This window comes from Sapajus apella, unplaced genomic scaffold (genome assembly GCF_009761245.1).
Source record: "Sapajus apella isolate SASKATOON/1434 unplaced genomic scaffold, GSC_monkey_1.0 scaffold1, whole genome shotgun sequence".
NCBI lineage: Eukaryota > Metazoa > Chordata > Mammalia > Primates > Cebidae > Sapajus > Sapajus apella.
The window spans coordinates 11105065-11127781 of NW_022436941.1; the positions used below are offsets into that span (position 1 = coordinate 11105065).

Consider the following 22717-nt stretch of genomic DNA (forward strand, 5'->3'; position numbering starts at 1 on the left):
AAGGTCATTTGAAATGCAAGAACCAATAAAGATTGAGGAAAATGGATAAGTAGAGTAACACATTTCATATTATCTTTAAAGTATATTACCAGGCCTTTCAGATATAAGAATTTAGTACCTGATGAAGGTTATTACTCTTTATATATCAAATATATACCTGAGACCCAGACCATCAAAATGTGCCAATAGCCAATACTTTGTGGCCATCTGGATTAAATGAAAACAAAGTTAAGAGAAATGGTATAGAATCAGCTTGTAATACATGTAGCAAATGCTCATAGGTTTATTCCTAGTAAGTCTAATTATTATTATTGGAATATTAAATAATGAAATATCTAAATTATAGAAATAATTGTGATGGCTAATATTTCTGAAATAAGTAATTTAAAATGTATTATTAAAATTCTTCTTAGTATGTTTTAAAATGTCTCAAACATGTTCATCAACATTAGAGTGACCATATGGCAAGTTTGCCTAGGGCAACCCAACTTATGCTTTTGTCTAAGCATAATTATGTCTCTTTTAACTTTTAAAAGTTTCTTAGTATGAATTACAAATTATATGTTTACCTTATCTATAAATAAACCTCACAAGCCTTTTTATTTCAAAACGAGAGTCATGCCCAGGCCAAATCTGACTCCATCAGGTTTTCTTAGTTTCTTTGCTGGAGGCCAAGAGACTGGCATTTCCTCTATTCCAAGCTGGTGTCACTCAAATTACCTCCTTGAAGAATAAGTTTTCCCCATCCCTTTCCTTTCTGTACCACAGTCAAGTGTTTAGAGCCATTTCACCTTAATATGCTTTTGTTCATCACTAATGAGACAAGGGAAATTAATATTAAATATGGAGAAATAACAACAATTACAGAATTGTATGAAGTCCTTCAAAAATCCTCTTAAAATCTTTTCACTGTTCTACTGTCAGATATGATAAATGAAAATCTCTTTGAATTTCTCCCCTTAACTTTTATTTCTTAACAAACATTTTCTTCCTTCTTACTCTGTCCTCACCAAGGATCATGTACATACTTGCATCCAGGGTGGATTTGTTTTCATTCTGTATAGAAGCCCTCAATTAATATGAAATAATATGCATCCTTTAGTCAGAATGAGCTAGTTTTCTTTTGCTGTGTAACAAATTACCACAAATGTAACAGCTTAAAGTAACACACATTTATTATTCTACATTACTATGGGTCAGAAGTCTGGCTGGGCTTGACTGGGTTCTCTGCTTGGGGTCTCACAAGGCCAAAGTCAAGCTATCATTCAGGCTCTGCTTTGTTTAAAGGCTTTGGAAAGTATCAGCTTCTGAATCTGTGCAGGTTGTTTGTACCATTCATTGCCTTGCTTCTGCTTTAACAGTTTCATCTGGTTAGATCGTCATGTCTTAAGGTAAACTGAAGGGCTTTAATTACCTCTGCAAAATCCCTTCACAGCAGTACTTAGATTAACATTTGATTGTATAGCTAGGGGTCAGGAATCTTGGGATTGCCCTATGTAGAATTCTGTCTACCACTCTGAATATATCCTATTTGCATATCTGGAGCTTTCTGTGTTAATCACTGAGCAGCATTTTATAACAACATATCTCTCACAAATATGAAGATATCTGAATATTCAAAAAATTTTCAAAATATATTTTTTATAAAATTATACACATTGAATGAAGGTTGGCACAGGCTTCTAATATGCTTGCTAATTTCTTCTGCAGAAGTATATCTCCCACTAGACTGAGTGGGCAAAAACCCAATTGTCAACCTTGAATCCATCGTAGAGCTTGAATTGTACTTTGAATATAGTAAATCCCCAATAAATGTATTGGAACTCCCTTGAATACTAAATTACACTACTAATTCTTTAGAAACTAAGATTTATGTAGAAAAAAATTAACATTGTTCTTTGTGTAGTCCAAAGGCTTTAAAAGATCAAAATATTGTATATTAAACCCATGTTTTTTTCAGTACAAACAATATAGTTCTATCAAAAAGGTACTGAAGTAGAAAGGTGACCTCAGTAATTGCTTAGGTATTTTTAGTCCCTGAAATTCTCTAGGGTTGAGGTGCCACAATGCAAAACAAAATACCAAATTGCTGTTTAATCAAAATTAAGCTACTTACAAATGAGCTTAACCTCTTCTTCTCACCCAGAAAAAATGATTATTTCTGCTGAAATGTGGTAAGAAGAATGTATTCGTGTTTGGAAAGGGAAGTGTCTGGAGATTCTCACAGTACACTGTTGACATAAAAGGCTATTTAAATATGTTTTAGTGTGGAGATATGCTTCTTTTTGGCAGTTGCTTCCTGGGTGGTCTGTATACCTGTTTGACAATATGTCAAGTACATAAAATCAGAATATTCAGAAGCATCGAAAATAATAACCTGGATCATTCCAACCTGCCCAAAGACAGAAAAAAAGAAAACTTAGGATGTTGAAGCATCTAAGTTTCCATAGATTGCCTGGAGAGTCAGCATCACAGAGCTGGGAACCCAGTGGTAAAGGACACAGCCTCTCTCATCAACAAGTATTGGAAGAATATTCATAGCAGGAAGCTCATTCAATCAGCATTTATCTTTGCCAGCTTTAAATATTTATCAATTATATATGTTAAAGTCCGTAAAAAGGCTCATGAAACACGTGTCCACACACACACACACACACACACACACACACACACACAAGTAAACAGTGACTATCCCCACTGATTATCAACCATTCTCAGCTTATGGCAGAATTCCTCAAAGAGGGTTATGCAGAAACCTGGGATTCCATAAAATCTTTTCAGTGGGCCCTCTAAGACCTTTCTAAGAAGTATATGCAAAGTCAAAACTGTGTTGACATTTGAAGTAATGGTGCCAAAGTAATGGTAGGTAAAATTGCCTAGTCAAGGCAATAGCACCAACTTCAATGTCAGTCATTTTATTCACTGCCACTTACTCCTAGGACGGTACCACAATAATTTCACTTAAAAATTTCCAGATGAAGCAGCAAAATTTATTCATTTCATTAAATCTAAACACTTGAGTATATACATTTTAAAAATATTTTTGTGTAAAAAAAAGGAAGTATGGATAAAGCACTTCCATGAAGCCTAAAATATGATGTCTCATTTTAAAGTATTGTGAGGTTGGTTGAGTTATGATCTGAACCAGCTGTGCTTTTCATGGAGCACCATTCTTCATTGAAAAATTAATTGACAAACAGTAGTTATTCAGAGTTGGAAATCAGAGAGACACTTGCCCCAAAATGAATAAAGTGAATTTGTTACTCTGTGAAAACCAACTTATAGTATTATTACTATTTCTTTTTTGCCAAGAATAAAATTCAAATTTTCAAGGTAAAAATCAGAATATTGACAAACTTTCATCTGTCACCATGAACTTGACAGTTTCTCAAAGCTTAAAGACTTTTCTGATAATATAGATGGTGATATTAACAGATAGATTAGACAGACAGATAGACAGACAGATATATAGACAGACAGAAAGATGCAATATGTCAACATTTAGAAGATCTGCCTAACTCAGTGAACTAATATTTTTCAGTAAATAGATAATTGATACTAAAAAGCCACGCAGAGTTAAAAGATCCATTTAAAGTATAAGACATACCAATAGATATTAATGTAACAGAGTATGAAAGTTCATTCTATGCTTTCAGATTCTACATTGTCCCATTCCACAAACTTTTAGAAAACTATGACTTGGGTTTTAGAAAACGCACAGTAATATGCAAATAGTTCTCCATTTTTCAACTACATATCTGGATAAGGCCAAATTTTCCTCATACAGGTCAGCCACAGTAACATACAGAAACATCTTACATGCAGAATCAGATATGAGATTCCACTGTCTTCTATAAGCCAAACAAAGAGATTTGCAAAAATATAAACAAAACCATGTCTTCTCACTGTTTTTATTGTTCTAGATAATATAACTAATTTTTGTAAAAATTATGAAAGCATGTCCTTTATGCTAACATTTGATGAGTTTATTATTGTTAATTTTAGATGAATCAAAATGTTTTTAGAATTTCTCTATTTTAATTTCTAATATAGTAATAATTAATAAATGTAACCTACATAAAAATCTATTTGGGATCTTAAATAATTCAAGAATGTAAAGGAGTACGAAGACCAAAAAGTTTAATAATCACTATCTTATAGCATACATTTGAATATCTCTAAAAGTTTCTAAAACTATTTTTTAAAAAACTGTGGTGACATCTTAACTATAACACCAATTCTCCAAATCAGCGTCACAACACATATGAATGTCAAGCAAATTGGATTGTATGATTAAGTGTAGCTGCAAGATGTATAAACATATATATGTATAAACAAACATACAAAAAGTATGTATGTACTTTAAAATTTTTCCTTGAAATTCCATTTCCAACAGTGAGAAAATTCTGGTTGTAAATCACCTGAATATATAAATGATGGAGTAAAAATGACAAAAATTATCTTAAATGCATAGTGGAGTTCACACTTAAGGGAAATCCTTCCACGGGTTGAATGAAAAGCAGGGAAGAGTTCTGAGCTGGCACTGATGTGCTGCTTGCCTACAGGCATTTGCCAAACTCAGATCCAAAATGTTCAGCCTTAGCCATCACACTGGGACAAATATAATGCCTGTTCAAGGTGAGGTCTCAGAACTGAAACGTCTAATTAAAGTGAGTGGGAAAAGATATCATCTTTCCCCACTGTCCCATACAAAAAGTTAAACTCAGTGAAACGATAAGAAAAACAACCTGCTTTCTAAAAAAATATTATAGCGTGAAAATTTGTCTACTTTAACCTAGACTCTGTTTTTATTTTGTTTTGTTTTTGTAGGACAGATGGTATTAAAATAAGTTAGACCAATAGCTAAATCTTCAAGAGCAATAATGGATGCCAGAGGATAGGTCAACTAGATCTTCAAAATGTGCTGAAAAAAAAAAAAAATAACCAAGTGTGTATCCAGAATCCTGGGATTTTATACTCACTTAAAATATCTTCAAGAAGCAAAGTAAAATTGAGACATTTTCATACTAACAAAAACTTAATGTGTCACCAGTAGACTTTTACTAAGGGAAATTCTAATACATATTGTTTCAATAAGGAGGAAAGTAAGATTAGGAGAGAGAACTGGTTTGTGAGAAAGCACGAAGAACTGAGAAAAACTAATAAAGTGATGAATATGTGAATAAATCTAATTGAGCATCGACTGTAGAAAACCATAATATCTTGTGTGTTAAAAACTAAGTTGTTTAAAAAATGGTAACAGCCTACAATAAGGACAGGGTATATAGAATGTTTCAAGTGCTTTATATTCCTGAGAGAAAAGAAAAGATAAACTTTGGACTTGGATATATGTTTACATTTCTATCATAAACATGTCTTCAATGCACATAGGATTCTGTAAGGCGTATGTGTGAGAATGTAATTAATGATTTCCTGTTGTACAAATGCCAGTTTTACTAAATACTGCCCAAAGTTCTCCAAAGTGGTTATACCAATTTAAATTCACTCCTGAAGCACATTGTTTCCATAGATTCACATATGTGCTATCACTCTTTAATGTCAGATTTTAATTTCATCAATCCCACTGGTAGAAATCTGCTTGTGATCTGAATGTTCATTTCCTTTACTACTAATGAAGTTGAGCATCTTTCCATTTTATTTTTTAAAATTCAATCTTGATGTATTATCTTCCATAAAGGTCTTTAGAGTCTTTTGCCCTATTTGGCATGTCTACTTCCTTGTTTGTTTCTTACTTACTGATTTAGAAAAGTTGTTTTTATACTCTGGGTTCTAATAATTTGCTGGTTACTTGCACTGGAAATACTATTAATACATACCAATAATTCTAAGATTCACCTTATTTCACATTGCAATGTCTGAAATCAATAATAACTTAGAATTAAAATTGGTCATTGTCTTATTTAGTGATACATAAACTAATGGTATATCTTGAAATCAATGAAAATTGAAGACACTTCAAAATCCATGAAATATGTTATCCTCTCCCTGATAGAAACTTGCCTTTTTCACTTTCATTACTATGTCTTTTAATATGTAGAAATTTTAAATATTGATATAGTTCCTTTATGATTAACATTTTTGTGTCCTCTTTAAGAAACCTGTCTCTACATCAAAAGTAGACTCCTGTTTTCACAAATATAAACCATGTGGGATTAATCTCAATTTTTTTCATGTGAATAACCATCTTAACATCATGTATTGAACTATGTCTTACTTAGTGATCTGCAGCATACATCAATTTCCAAATATGGGCATTTTATTATTTACTGTATACTATATCTTGGTATCTGATAGTGCAGGTTCCCCTTCTCCCCATATTCTTTCTTCACCAATATCTTGGCAATTTTTAGATCTATTATTTGTACGTATATTTAGAATCAGCCTATCTAGTTCCTTCAAAACTCCTGTTAGAATTTTAATGGGATGTTTTGTATTAATAGATTAGTTTGAGGGAAATGAACGTTTGTATCATAGTCATTCAGAGCATGAGTAGTGTATCTCTTCATCATTTTAAGTCTAATTTATTAAATTGTAATATAGCCTATAATATTCTCAATATGTCTTAAACATTGGTCATTAGATATGTTTCACTATATTTCATATTTTACATAAATTAAACAGAAGTTTTAACTTCTCATTGCCTATCACTAAAATAAAATGCAATTGATTATTGCATATTGATTTGATATCTAACCACCAATTAATTAAACTTTCCTACTAATTCTCATAAATTAATTCCATAATCTGTTACTTTATGTAGATAATACTATTATCTATTTTATATTTGTAATGCCTAAAATTTTCAGTGCATTGTCAAATGGAAGTGGTAGTAGCAGAATTGTTTCCTTGTTTCTGATTCTCAAAGGAATGCTTTTAATGCTCCACTGCTTAAAAAGAAAGATATTTATAAGCTTTTTTTGTAAGTGAATTCTACTGGTTAATAAAGTTCCCACTTTTTCCTACATTGCCAAGGGTTTTTTATCATGAATGTGTTTTGAATTTTATGAAAGGCATTTTCTTTATCCAAAAAAGATGATCATATGGTTTTTATCTTTAATTGGAATATGCAGTTACATTTTAAGATGTTCTAATGTTAAACTACCCTTGCATTTCTGGAATAAATCTGCAATAAAATAACCATACTTGGTTATTTAAAAAATGCATTGTGAGATAATATCTGCTAATATTTGGTTTTGATTTTCTTTATTTCTTTCCTAATAAAGAATGGCTTATCATTTTTTCCTATTTTACCCTGTCCTTTTAGGATTTAGTAAAACATTTATACAGTTTTAATACCTCCATTTTCTAAAATAGAATTTAAAACATTGAAATGATCCATCTTTGGAACATAGACATCATCTACAAAATCATCAGAGCCTAGTATTTTCGTGGGTAGATTTTATTTTATTTTTATTTTATTATTATAACTTTTTTTGAAACAGGTTCTCACTCTGTTGCTCCTGCTGGAGTGCAACGGTACCAAATTGGCTCACTGCAGCCTCCACCTCTGGGTTCAAGTGATTCTTCTGTCTCAGCCTCTCAAGTAGCTGTGATTACAGGGGCATGCCACCATGCCCAGCTAATTTTTTTGTAATTTTAGTAGAGATGGGGATTCACCATGTTGCCCAGGCTTGTCTTGAACTCCTGGCTTCAAGCGATCTGCCCATCTCAGCCTCTGAAAAAGCTGGAATTACAGGCAGGAGCTACTGCGCCTGGACATAGGTGGATTTTAAAGAATTGATTCAATTTATTTAGTTGTTAAAAGAAGACATAAACTAATTTTCTAGTGGGGTATGCCCTTAGCTAGAAATGGTTAACCGTAATTAATCATGTTTGTCAGCACAGCCTGAGTTTGTTACTCCTTATATATATTTTTATATCATGGTACCAATTACTACTTTTTATCTAATCTCAAGCTCTTTACCAGTTCTCAAAACTAACCGTAGAAACAGAATTGTTGATACCACAGTTTAAAGATTTGAAATCACCATGTTTCTTTATTCCTTCTCTAAATGATGAAGGCAACATTATTTAGAAAGTGTACGGGTTTTCCATGGCTGCCTATAAAAATTATTGCAAATTCAGTGGCTTAAGGTATCCAAATTAATTCTCTTGCAGTTTTCTAGGTTAGAAGTTTGACACAGACCTCACTGGCTAAAACTAAGTTTTGAAAAGGCTGTTTGTGTTCACTTCTGAAGGCTCTAGGGAAGATTCTATATCTTGGTTTTTGCCTGTTCTAGAAACTGCACACATTTCTTCACTAATAACCCTGTCATTCTTCAAACCATCCATGACGAGCTGAATCCTTTTCATATGGCATCTCTGTCTTTCTTAGCAATCATGTCTCCCTCTGACTCAGAACTTTCCTGCTTCCCTCTCCCACTTTAAGGAACTCCCATGTCAGCATTGGGACTACCGTGATAAAACAGGATAAGGTCCCTATTTCAAGAGCAGTAGATGGGCAGCCTTAATTCCTTGTGCTACCTTAATTCCTGGTTGCTTTGTAACCTAACATATTCGCAAATTCCAAAGATTAGGGCAAATATGCTCTTGAGGACCATTATTCTGCCTACCACAAAAATTAAGGCAATTTCCTAAGCAGCAAAGAGATATAGTTGCCACTTGCCTAATGAAATATGCTTTCTTTTGAATTTAAGTATATTACCATAGTTCATTCAGTCTAAGAGTTTAAAAACTTTCAATTAAACTGTGACAACCCTAGTAAGCCATTCATTGCAAAATGAATCCTAATTTCAAGGATTTAAAAGGTAAACACACAAATGTTTTTAAATTGATATTTTTATGGATTAAAACATATAATAGCAGGTATTTTCTTCCATGATCTGCATACTTACTTACTGTGCTAACAAACCATCTACATAACTAAATCAACAGGAAAAAAGTGTGTAATTGAGAAGATAGTAAAAATGATTTTTACTTTTTATCCTCCATGTAGCTTTTCAAATATAAGCTTAGTAAATAACTATAATTTATCAACAGAAGCAGCTACTTAACAATCTTCTGTAACATTAATATAGCCCAATTCATTTAAAATGTACAAATCATTTGACTTAGTCAATGAGCACAATATCCTATTATTTTAAAGTTGAAATATTGGTAAATAAAATTATTTCAAAATTTGTTTGACGTTTCCAATCTAATTCTATATCTTCATCTGAAGATACTTTTCTCACATTCAGTTTTCCAGTGGTATTTTTATCTGTTGTATAAAAACGCATTGTTAAAAAAGAAAGGTGACAGTACAGTCAGAAGATCTGAGGTAGAGTCTAGCACTACCAATTACTAACAGTGATTCTGGGCAAATTTGTAACCTCTCCACAGGGAATAATAGGATGTGATAGAAACTGGTGTATATGGAATGCCAATTAACTAGCTGCTTTGCAACTGTCACAGTTTTACAACATTCTATGAGATAGATGATATAGCCTCTATTCTAAAGGTGAGGACTCCAAGCTTTCGAGGTATTAAATAATGTGCCCACATTCACATAGTCAATAAGTAGCATAGCCTTGATTTAAAATCTAGATGTCTGACTTCAGAAATCTATGATCCATTTGTTTTTCAGAGCTTTGTTCATCTATAAAATGATAAAAAAAATTGAGAGTTCAGATTTTGAGGGAATTAAATGAGATAATGTCCATGAAAATATTGTTTGAATTTTAGTGCAAAGCGTAAACCTTACCATTGCTTTGAAAATACAGGCATTCCTCTGCATTTCTAACTCACATTAATAATATAAATTCAAATCCTGTAAGCGCTGTTCTTTCCTCTTACTACACCTAGGAGAGTAGGGAAGAGTGTCTTAAAGTTATCATTCAATCCTATATGACCCAAATTAATAAATGCTAAATCCACTTCTTTCCTTTCTCTTTCCTCTCTCCATATTTTCATTATAGTATTAAAAGTAAAATGGCTAACTTCACACCGGTTATAGATAAAAGACAAAAGAAGTATACAATGACATAAGAATAGCATCTGTCAAAAAATATGTGCCTTTGTATTACATGAGGAGATTTTAAAATGTGTATGAACAAACATTTTATTGATGCTAACTTTAAATCACTTTGGCTTTGTTTTACTAGAGATTGATAGTTATTAAGATGCTCGAATAGCTATATACATGATCATTTATTTTTTTAACAAGTCACAGAGCAGTTTACTGGCATTTTCTCTTAATAACAGCAGAGAGGTTATTATATTGCCCCATATTTTTCTTGCTCTGTAAATGAAAATATGAACCACTGGGAAGATTTTTATGCCTCATGCTACAAGTAACGTAAAAGTCTTAAACTGGCTTAGTAATAAGGATATACTGACCTACGCATTCAGAAATGCAAACATTAGCCTGGGCTTCAGGGTTGTAGGATTCAACAATGTCATCCAGGAGAAAGATAACTTCCATTTATTTATTCTGCAGTATATGATTCATATTCATCCCAAGGATGGTTTCCTTCCTGATTATAGTGATCAGTGTTGCATTCTTCCTTATTTATGTCCAGTGGAAGAATATATGAACAAGCTCTAACCACCAAAAATACTAGCTTTTTCATCTTGATGAGGTAAATAGAGGAAACAGGTCATATGTCTAAACCAGGGCAGTGGCCTGTGCTGACTGGCTTAGGTCTAGGATCCTGAAACAATCCCCAGGATAGGCTTGGACTAATTATGACCCAACACTGTAGGGCTATCCTTTCCTAACAGCATTGCAGCTACACACTGGTAGATGCATGGGAGCTGAGGTGGCAACTACAATGTGTTTGTCTCACAAATGTCTTTATAAATCTTATTAATATACAGTTATCCCTTGGTATCCATGGGGAATTGGTTCCAAGACTCTTTGCAGATAACAAAATCCACGGATGTTCAATTCCTTTTTATATGATGGCACAGTACTTGCATATAACCTATGCACATCCTCTCCTATACTTTTAATCATCTTTAGATTACTTTTAATACCTAATAAAATACCAAGCACTACAAGGCAAGTGCTATATAAACAGTGGTTATACTATATTATTTTTAATTTGTATATTTTGTTATTGCTGCATTTTTACTTCTTATTTTTAATTAGATGAAATATTTTTTAACCACAAGTGGTTGAATGGAAATGGAGTCCGTGATACAGAAGGCTGACTGTATATGACTCTAGACATAGGAATAGGTAGTGTGACAAAAAGGTTTTCATAGGGGTTGGGTGAAACAGATTACTTTGACTTAGTTGTTACAGTTTTCACTTTATCTCTCTTGAAGAAATATTTCAGATTTTCACCCTGCTCAAGACTACATAGGGAAAGACCCTGTCTATATTTGGGCTAGGAAAAAAATGTGCCGTAAGATACAGAAGTGATGCCAGAGGTGCCGATGACAACCTAAGGACTCAGCAAAACAGAGAGAATTCAGGAAGGGGCACTGGACTTTTCACACTCTATGCTGTAATATTTAAAACTGATATTTTTTGAAGATCTTAATGAACAGGACAAATAGAGCAGAGGACTCAATAAATTGCTTTCCTGCCAGATCTTACATATCAATTGTCAGAACACACAGAGGTACTCAATTATTTAAATCTGTTTTAAGTTATAAAATAAGATTTACATATAGCATATCACAAATTCACACACAATTTTGATTTAGCAGATTTAGCAAGATATGAAATACTGTTGTTATCAAAACAGAAATTGTTTCTTCTTACATTAGTTCCCGCGTACATGCTATAGTCAGTTCATGTGTATAGCTATGGAAGATGCCGCCTGACTTGCTGATTGCTTAACATGTGCTCAAGCAAGGCAAGATGTTGAGCTGTAAAGAAGGCTTTTGGGGGCAACATTGCTGCTTATGTGAAAGAAAAGGTAATTATTTTAAGACAAGCTTTACTGGCAGTCAAAAGCTTCCATGGTTAGGGTAATAAAAACTAGATATCAAGTTTAAATTTCTGGAGATTCAGACAGGAAAAGAAGAAAACTGGGGGAAGCAGACAAGCAAGTCAATGGTAGGAAGACGGCCCTTACATCAATTCTGCTTTTCCTTAGGTGCCCAGCTCTTTTTATGCTGACAGAACCTTCTGAACCAAATATTCCCTTGATTCCATCATCATATACTTGACGTTATTATACTACTTTCCATAATAAGTTTTATTAATAATACATATCAAAAATCCTTATATTATCTAAGATTTTAAACATACGGGGAGGTTGATGAAAACTTGTTAATGGAACTAGTTAGAATTATCTTTTAAAATACTCATATCCCTATGTTCTGTTTCTACCCATTTTATTTATTGTTCATTTTATAAAAAACAAATGATGCACCAAAGATGGTCAAGTTAAAATACTGCTTATCCTATAGAAATGAACACTACATGATATACCAAAATTAGATTACAGTTCTTAATTGTACCTTACCAATAATATATTGTTATACACAGCTACATGACTTAAAATTAAATACACACACACACACACAGAAAGATTGGAGTATCTCTGGATAGGTACATTTATATTTATATAAATACATTTTAAAATATGAACATACATGTGTGACCATTCTTTCAAAATTAGAACTGTGGTTTCATGGATTCTGTTGGCCATATGGTTCTGTTTTAGGCACTTTAGACATCCAATACAAATAGAGAAAAATTTGCCACTTTATGTAAGTAGAATCATACTGAGTCAAGCAACTTTATTTTGACACAGTCTGCAAAGGCCTTTAAGCATACATAACTCAAAAAATAATCTGTTATCCTGTAAATTAGCAGAACATAATGTCATTAATATATTTTGTCTTGGGTTATTAATCATAATAAAATTTTACTGAACCCATGTGTATACCTCTGAGAAAATAACAAAAAGGACTGATTATAGCCTTAAAACATCACTTAAAAATTATCTCCAATATAGAGTTGATACATGTGTCTTTAAGCTCTTTCATTAATAACTGGAGCGCTGACAAATGATTAAACATATAGGTAGAAAATATGTATGTCTGACATCCTAAAGTTATTCTTTTATAACCAGAACACAAATAATTTCCTATGTTTAAATAAGTGATATGTTCAAGTTCTCCAAAACTCCAAGTGTGAGAATTTTTACACTTACCAACAGTATCACATGGTTCATCTTTATGCACACAGAAATCTTCCCTAGAAAGAAAAATAGAAAACTGAAATAAAGATAAATTATTTCGTATAAACAAGACATCATGTGACTCATTTTTAATAGTTATATGATTAATCAAAGCATCTGTTATCTCCAAGAATCTAATAAAACTGTGAATAAGATCAAATAATTTCTAATTCTAAGACATGGAAGATTAATTAAACTTTATAGCACATTTGTACCTGATATAATTAATCCTTAGACATTAGACAGTTCCCATATTATGGACAATATTTCAAAAGTAATATCCCATCTTGTTTTTGAATTTTACAGTATTCTATTGTTTAACTACAAAAAACAGTATATGGTGTTGGGACAAGGCTTTCCATTTGAAAAATTACTGAAAGATACCTACTTCATGTAACACAAAAATAATTTCCAGATTGAAAATTTTAATGTAAGAAATACAACTTAATATAACATAATATTTTATATCATAAGACTGGCAAAATTTTTAAAAGACATAATTATTTTATTAATGGTATAAGAAAATTAGTATTTTACATAAATGGTATAAAAGTATGAATATTTTATAATTTTTACTCTTTATCTGAAACTATAACTTAGCATTCCTAAGAATGCTTCACTCTTGTTATCAATTACTTACAATTTCATAGAACATAATTTAAAAGAGCTTAATGAGAATTATAAGGTTTGGGGACAGAATATATGAAAGCAAAACTGTTAATGTCCCTCTTACTAGCTATGTGACCTTAGGTAACTTATTAAACCTTCTTGTGCCTGTGTCATCTCATCCAAAAGATAGAGGTAGTGATAATTTCTACCACTTAGGTTTACTGTTAAAATTAAATGACTTAACAGGTATAAAACCTTAAAAACCTAGGTTACTGTGCAGGTTGAATGAATTAACACATATAAGGTATTTAAAACAATGCCACACACAAAGTAAGCTCTCAAAAGTTAGTTGTGATGTTTCTGTTGGGGACTGTTTTATTGTTGCTATTATTGTATCATCATATAAGCAATTTCTTAGCCATAAACTTTTAGGTTCTATACAATTTTTGTTATTACAAACAATATTGCAATAGGTCTTTTGTGTGTTTATAAATGAGAAATGAAAAATTATCTTTTTAAAAAAATTCTCTCTGTTACAGGATCTGGAAGTTGTATCTAAATGATTTTTTAAAATGACTTTTAAAATTAAGCACAATATTTTGCATATACACCAGTGAAGGCTACATTGATCTTTATAATGGGTAGCTTTCAATTCACATCTTGCTTAGCTCTCAGCAGCATTTGTGATTTTATATATATATATATATATAAGTTTGCAAATCTTCCTTGCATGTTAGAAATGTATATTTAATTTTTTGGAGCACAGTTGCCTGTATGTTCACCAGATTTAGCTCTTAAAAGCTCTGATATACAATTTTTAATTAGAATAAGCAATTCTAGATTGATTTTTACATGATACTGAGAAAAGACTGTAAAAATTTCATTGTGGTTATAAATTTTTTGTTGTTTCCCTTTGATTCTAATTTTTGCTTTATCTCAAAGTTTATTGTACTCAGTCTCTAAGTTTGTTTATTTATTTTGAACTATTATTTGTATTATCGTGTAAATCCATATGTTTCCTTTGCTGGGTGGATTGTGTCTGATACTAACAAATATTAATATATAGTAATGAATTAGTATTTGCTTGGCATAGCTCTTTCATTTTGCTTTCAACATCTATTTTCTCTGAGTCTCTTATAATGAGCACATAGTGAAAACTTTAAAAGCTAGTTATAATATCTTTATAAATTAATTTAATCCTTTTCTATTTTATTATTGATATGTTTGGATCTCTGTTATTTATGATTTCTATTTACCAAGTTATGTTTCTTTGTTCTTCTTTTTCTCTTTCTTCTTATCTTTACTTTTCACACTTTTTTTTGGCTACAACTTTGGAAGTAACATTAAATTGTGTTTGATGTATGATTTCTTTTACATTTTAAAGTATTATATATTTGTTTTCTATTACCACTATAAAAATTCCATAAATTTGGTAATTTAAAACAACACAAAACTTTAACTTACAGTCTGAAGGCCAGAAGTTTTAAATTTTTTGAAACTTTGAAATGGACTTTACTGCACTAAAATCAATGTGTCAGTAGTATCATCTAACCTCTTAAACCTCTAGGTGAGAATATGTTTCCTTGCCTTCTTAAGCTTCCAGAGGCTACCCAGGTTTCTTGACCCAGGGCCTCCTTCTATTTTCAAGACCAATAATTGTATCACTCTGTCCCCATCACCATATGTTCTTCTCTGACTTTCCTCTCTCCCTCTTTTCCTCACACCAGGATAATCTCCCCATCTCAAGATCCTTAATATAATCACATATGCATAGTCATTTCTTCCATATGGGATAACATATTTTCAGGTTCTAGAAATTAGAGCATGAACATCAATGGGGGGAAATGTTATTTTTGCTGCCTACCACATATCCTTAGAATGTCTAAAGCTCTTCCTCCTCAAAAAAGCAAGAACATAAACATTCTTTTAATTCAAACTCTGTTCAATTTTTCATGTGTTTTAAATCTGAAATTATGATTCCATCTTAATTTTTGAAATTTAAATGTAGGCAGTTTCTTCTAAAAACCATCAGGGCTGATGTAGCATTTGCCTATTTATTTAGCAATTTATTTTCTCAGTTATATCTTGTATCTTTACTTTCTAGACATCTCACTGTTCTTTTTCTTTAAGTACATTCATTAGTATCTGTTTCAATGAGGATCTATCTATGAGTGGTAAGCTGTCCTAGTTTTTTCTTTTGCTTTCAATTTTATGATTTTGCATTTATTCATAACTGAATAGTAACTGAGTTGTTGTAAAGTCAACTAGGTTGACTTTATGACTCTCAACACTGAAGATACTATCTCATGTTATTCTCACATTCGTAAATATTAATTAGAAGTCTGTGATTGCAGTTTTTGCTCTTTTTTCATGCATTTGGTTTCTGGTTAACTTTTAACATTCTTTCCGTCTTTATAATTCTGCAATCCCACAAAGATGTGTCAAGATACTGATTTTGTTTTTATTTATCTTCTTTGGTACTTGGTGTATTTTCAACTTAAAGATCCATGAACACATAAAAATTCTTACAGTTATCTATTTAGTTAATCCCTCTCACATTCCATTCTCTTCTCCTAGAACTCCTTTAGAAATGTAACAGTTCTTGTCATTCTTACGTTTGTAATGCTCAGGAACCTTTGTGTATTTCCATCTCTTAACCACTCTATGTAGCCTACTGATAGAATCCCTCAGATCTATCACCCAATCCGCTAATGCTCTCTTCAGCTGGATCTAATCTGCTCTTCAATTTAGAATTTAAATTTTAAGTATAAGGACCATATTCCATATTTCCTTTAGAGAACATTTATTTTCATCAATTTTCAAATCAACTGTTTTCCCCAAAAACACCTTATTCTCATATTTTGAAATTTTTGATTGTATTCAATTAGGTGGACATGCTTGTTTTATATTCCCTCTTAGCACTTTTAAAAAAATATTATTCTTTAATATGCCTCTGGGTTCTTACAATGGAATATGTTGTCACTTGGTCATTTTGGAATTATATTATGAACTCAGCCAGTGGGATGTTAATTGTGGTTGCCTCGTGGTGTATGTTGAGAGAGAGTCCCTCTAGAGCAGTTTCGCATGTGCTTTCACTAAGTGCTTCAATTTTGGAATCAGATTCATGGTAATGAATACTCAGAGGAAGCATTTTTGTCCTAACCTGGGGTCATGGATGAGGCAGAATTCTTCCTTGTTCACAACCTGTGCTCGCTGGCAGGAGTTTTACCAGTTCACACTTTTATTAAGGATCTAAGTACCTGTAAATTCTAGTTGTATGTAATCATTTCAGTTCCAATTTCCCACTTTGCACAGACTCATTAAAACATAAAAACCTAGATTTTTTTAGTCCAAAAAACTCCCTCAGGGAAGCTACCACATTACCTTAGATGCTTACTAAACTTGTTGCCAGAGCTTGCTTTGTTTTTGGCTCATCTATGCATGTAAAAGTATGCTTATTGTATTTTTTTCTATGGTTTATAGATGTCCATTATGAACATAATAGGAACTTTTTCTGACTATCTAGACAGCCAGATATTTACATAATTAAAAGAACTGAACTTAATCTGTGACCTACCATCTAGGAATAAAGTTCAGTAAGATGAAACATTAGTTTATTGTTAGCATTAGGTCTAAATGTATATAGCAACAAGCCATATATGCCTTATATTTTTATTGCATTTTATATCATGCTGCTACTTTCACAAAATGCTTTAAAAGACTGCATAACTGCCTCAATAAGATGTTCAGTTGCTATTTAATAGTTTTTCAAAAATGTCTTTTGATAATCGAGGATTATTTTACTTATAAATTATGGTAAAAATTAGTGATTTCTACAATATTGTTATTTTTCTTCCAAAAGGTTGGAGTTAGAAAAAAATATTTGTTGCTAGCCACGAGTGTAAGATAGGGATGAAATATTTTAATATCAACATTAATTATTAAAATTGTTCTCTATTTCTCCTGGCAGGTTCTGAAAGAGATGACTATATGAAACAAATATAGAGTCAATTATGAGAGTAATGAGGAAAAGGTAGAGCTAAAATAGAGAAGATAAAACATAACCTTAAATAATATCTTTTCAAGGCACAAAATAAACTTAAAATAAACTTAATTCATTTAAATCACACCCATAATTTAGGAATACATTTATCATTCTCTAGTTATAAATAACAAAAATAATTCAAGCATGATAGTTTATCACATGAATTGCTTCATGAAGAATCAGTGGAAGATGTATTATTCCTGTGGCTCTCTTAGCTGAGAACAAACACTTCTCCAATATTTCATTAGGACTCAAGCAAGGAAAAGACTCAGGTCCTCTTGCATGTTATCCCTCTCGCTTTCTTTCTTTACTTAACTCCACCCTCAAATACTTGGCTTTAGTTTGTTTTAGTGGCCATGTTTTCCCTGCCTCTGCTTACCCTCATAATACATCCAGAGGAACCTTTGTTCTAAAGAGAGCCTGCCGCCCACTACAGAGCCCACCTCATTAGACTGGCAAGGGAGTGGGTTATCCCTAAAACACAGTAGACACTGTGCTGTCTACTGATTACTGGGTATTTCCAGACAACAGAAACAGTATAACACGTTTTTAACAGTTTGTACAAATTTTAATGTTTTTCTCAAATATACTATTACTTTTGTATTCCGGTAAATCTAAAAACTAGTTAATTCAGGCCAGGCACAGTGGCTCACACCTGTAATCTCAGCACTTTGGGAGGCTGAGGGGGACAAGTCACCATGTCAAGAGTTCAAGACCAGCCTGACCAACATGGAGAAGCCCCATCTCTACAAAAAAAAAAAAAAAAAAAAAAATTAGCCAGGTGTGATGGTGCATGCCTGTAATCCCAGCTACTGGGGAGGCAGAGGCAGGAAAATAACTTGAACCCAGGTGGCGGAGGTTACGGTGAGCAGAGCTCATGCCATTACACTCCAGCCTGGGCAGCAAGAGTGAAACTCCATCTAAAAAAAAAAAAAAAAAAAACAAGTTAATACATTTTTGATAATTTGAAAATGGCTGTTAGCATTTGGTATACTAATCTTCACTTCTTTTGTATATAGATGATATAATCCTATCATGTTGGATTGCTTGTATTCTCCTTAAAAATCTACTAACCCAACTGAATGAATGTTGAAAAGGAGATGCATTTTTTGGTTAATGATTAAATAGGAAAGAAAGCAAAGAAATTTTAATTAAGTAAATAATTCGATTGTCAGTACTGGGAGCTTTAATATTTATACATTTTATTATAAATATATATGTGTATATATATATATATATATTTCTGAAAATATACACAAAAATTAGAAGGAAAACTGTAGATAAATGAGAGAAGATACATCCAAATTTTATCTCATAAAATATAACCACTATAGCTGCCCTACCCTAAACTTCTTCTATGGTAACCAGCATGGAACTCCATTTTCCAAGCAGTCCTTATCCCCTTCAATATACAAGATACAAAACAGGAAACCTTGTAAGTCTGGGCAAGACAAGACTGCTCTCAATCAGAACATTTATTCCCAGGGTTATAATGGAAGGTTTTTTTACAAACCCAAATGGTTCCTTCATAGTCCTGTGGTAAATCCTATTCTTCCCCTACTCTACCCCCTAGTATCTTTCCATTGGGAAATCACCTTCTATTGAATCATATTTTCTGGTTAGTGTATTCTAGTCATCAGCTTCCAGTCATAGGATTCTCCCCCTACACTGAAACTCACGTTTTCAGAGGATGGAAAATAGATAATATAGTAAGCAAATATGAATGACCCTGAATCATCCAAACTCAGTAGATGAGATGCCTAGAGCTTTCCTCTTTGCTATCTTTTCTGATGCCTGATTCTTCAGTTCTTCCTTTGATTCTGAGAATATAGAATCAAAATAAGCCAACTATTTCTTCTGGTGCGCAACTTAGGCAAAGTTCATCTCTGTGGCTCAAAACCAATAATATCCTAATGATATAGGAAAATAATTTCTACTGGCAGCAAAACATAACATATTCAGAGTCTCAGTATAACTATAGCTGAAGATGAATGGAAAGGCTTTCTAGCATTATTATTAGAAATAAATGACAAAATATATTTATCATTTCTCTGCATAGGAAACTATAGAAATCAAATTTTTACAAGGACATCGTGTCTGGTTTTATAAGTTGTGTACTGTATAATTCCACAGGCATATTTATAATATATAACATAAATGGTTCCCTCTACCGTTATGTAGTGTATGGCCTATACAACTGAATAGGGTAGGATACATTAACTGTCTCTAATATGCCATGTACTAAATAAGGGGAAGGAAACAACAGAGAGAAATAAAATAGGCTTCTATTTGAAAGGCACAGAAGAGGACAAAACGTATCACCTCTGTGATGTGATAAGGGTCCCAGGAGCGGTGAGAGAGAAGACTGGGGAGTTATATTAAAAAATGAATAATTCTGCTCTTCAGTTGCCTTTGCCAACAAACAAATGGAGAAAGAAACACCGAAACAGATGTTACTGAATGATATGCCAATGCAAAATATTAAAGAACCACATAAAATCAAATCTTCACCTTTGGGCCAAGAATCACTAAATGTAAAGTATATTCAGATATAGGGGGAAAGGCATTTGGGGTGATTTTTCCAAATGTATAATATATCATATGATGCATGAGGCTGCAACATGACTATTTGATTTAGATAATGTGAAACAAGGGACTTCATCTGTAACTAAAATATTATAAAGCTATAACAAATGCACTGCTTTTTGTCAAGGGCATTTAGAGTCTACCACATAGCCAATTTTTGTTCGCTTAGCAAACAAATGAAAACGCACATTACAAAAACAAAACAAAACAAAAACCCTCTAGTTCTTTCATCCAAAAACGCTAAGTACCTCTAACTACAATTGAATAAGTGGTCAGCAGCATTACAAACCAAAGATTAGACTATAATTTTTAATCTTCAATCCTCCAATAATCGATTTTTTGCAGAAGACCAAAGTAATGTATTCCTAACTCAAAATATTCAAATATTTATTTTATGGCATGGGAATAGAGATTATTTGCTGACTAGACCTGTGATCATGTGGATTCAAATTCTCTCATTTTTGGCTCATGTTGACTCTGTGCACCTGTAGTCTGCGTCATAGAGTTTCATTATGAGTTTATAGAAATGATACAGTTAGACTTTGGCATCTGGGAAGGCCAATAAATTCTGCCTAACTTCTGATTTATATTGAAAAAAATGAAATATAGCTTTAATTTCCAAGAAAGAAGATGCATCTGAGAATAAGTCTCATTGTAGAGTTTAATAGTGCCCTGGGATATACCTATAAATGATTCATTCAAAAATTATTCTGTAATTTGTATTAAATCAAGTTATTTTTACAATTTCTACGTTTTATTAAATTTTCTCTTATTTGCCAATGGCATTAATTTGAAACTAACTTTCACATGTTTTATATGTAAACCAAAATCATTTCTGTAAATAGGGAAGGCAAAATTAAAATTCAATTAATAAAATTGAATTTTAAAGAGTATTTTCAAGGGACATAAAGATGTATGCTTTCTCCATGATTTCAATAAGAAATGTGAAAGTTGCACTAAGAAACCATAGAGATGCAAGTTAAGAGAACATGTTTTGTGTTTTTGTTACTATGAGCCCAGAAGAATAACTAGGTCAGCTTTAAACTATTTACTTCATTGTACTGCAAAGGACAATTTGACAAATATATGACCTCAGATAGGTTTGGATTTGTAGAAGCATTATGCATTTTAGCTGAGACCAAACTTGATTCCTGAGCTAAAATTTCTTCCTACTAATGTGTGCACATAACTCCCAACATTTAACAGTTACCTACAATGAGCACTTACTAGAAACTGAGCCTGGTTATGAGTTTAGTCTGTCAAATATGAATAAGAACAAGCAATCCATGGAGATTAACATTTTTTCTTATATTATTCTATTTTTCACAGCCTCCTTACGAAGCTAAAGAGCTGGTCATCTTTACACTAACTACAAAGGCATATTTTTTTCCTTAACTACACGAAGCACTCATTTAATCTTTATTGACCAAATGGTACTAGGTCACTTAGGAAAAAAATATTCCCTTTAGTGGGCTGATTTTTCACTGTTACAGCACTGCAAACAGAAATATGGAGAAGGGGTGATCATCCACAGAAGCCTTGTCCCACCAGTGAGTAAAGGAAGAACAGTTGGCCAGTATTTGTCAATATTTTAGATACACGTACCCTTTGACAGAGCAAGTACTTTTCAAACTACCCTAAATACTATTATAGCACATGTTAAACCATAGATAAACATATTTATAGAACATTTTCTCTAACAGCAAAAAATTGAAAAGTTCTATAAACAAATAAGTAGTTGAATAAATCAGGATACTTTTATTAAATGTCAGCTCCTCCCTGCAAATGATGCAGACCAACAGAAATGGATCAGGTTCCCGCTGCTGCTATAATAAATTTTCATGGACTTAGTGGCTTAAAACAAGACAAATTTGTTATCCTATAGTTCTAGAGTCAGAAGTCAAGTACAGGTCTTACTGTACTAAAATAAAAGTGCCATGGAGCTGCATATCTTCTAGAGGCACTAGGATACAATCTACGTCCTGGCCCTTTCCAGCCTCTACACATTGCTGGCATTCTTTGGCTTATGACCTGTTCTTCCATCTTCAAAGCTGGGTTTATAGCATCTTCCAGTCCTTCTCTTACTCTGAACTTCTGCCTCCCTCTTCCTTATTTTAGGACTCTTGTGATTACATTGAATCCGCTCAAATATGCCAGGATAATCTGCCCATCATTTAATCACGTGTGCAAAGTCCCTTTACCATGTAAAATGGCACATTCACTGGTTCTGGAGATTAGAAGGTGAATATTTGCAGGGGGAGGGGACATTATTCCGCCTTCCACAATAAATGACAAATAGTAAAGTAAAAAGAAA

General features: G+C 32.5%; 1 protein-coding gene across 3 annotated transcripts in view; it reads right to left on the reverse strand.

The window, feature by feature from the left end:
• ADAMTS19 (ADAM metallopeptidase with thrombospondin type 1 motif 19) overlaps window positions 1-22717 on the reverse strand; it is a 242712-nt gene that overhangs the window by 158636 nt on the left and 61359 nt on the right. For all 3 annotated transcript variants that reach the window (XM_032261509.1, XM_032261570.1, XM_032261621.1), the window contains exon 7: window positions 13137-13180. In XM_032261509.1, coding sequence (XP_032117400.1) covers window positions 13137-13180 — 44 coding nt within the window. The remainder of the gene's footprint in view (window positions 1-13136; window positions 13181-22717) is intronic.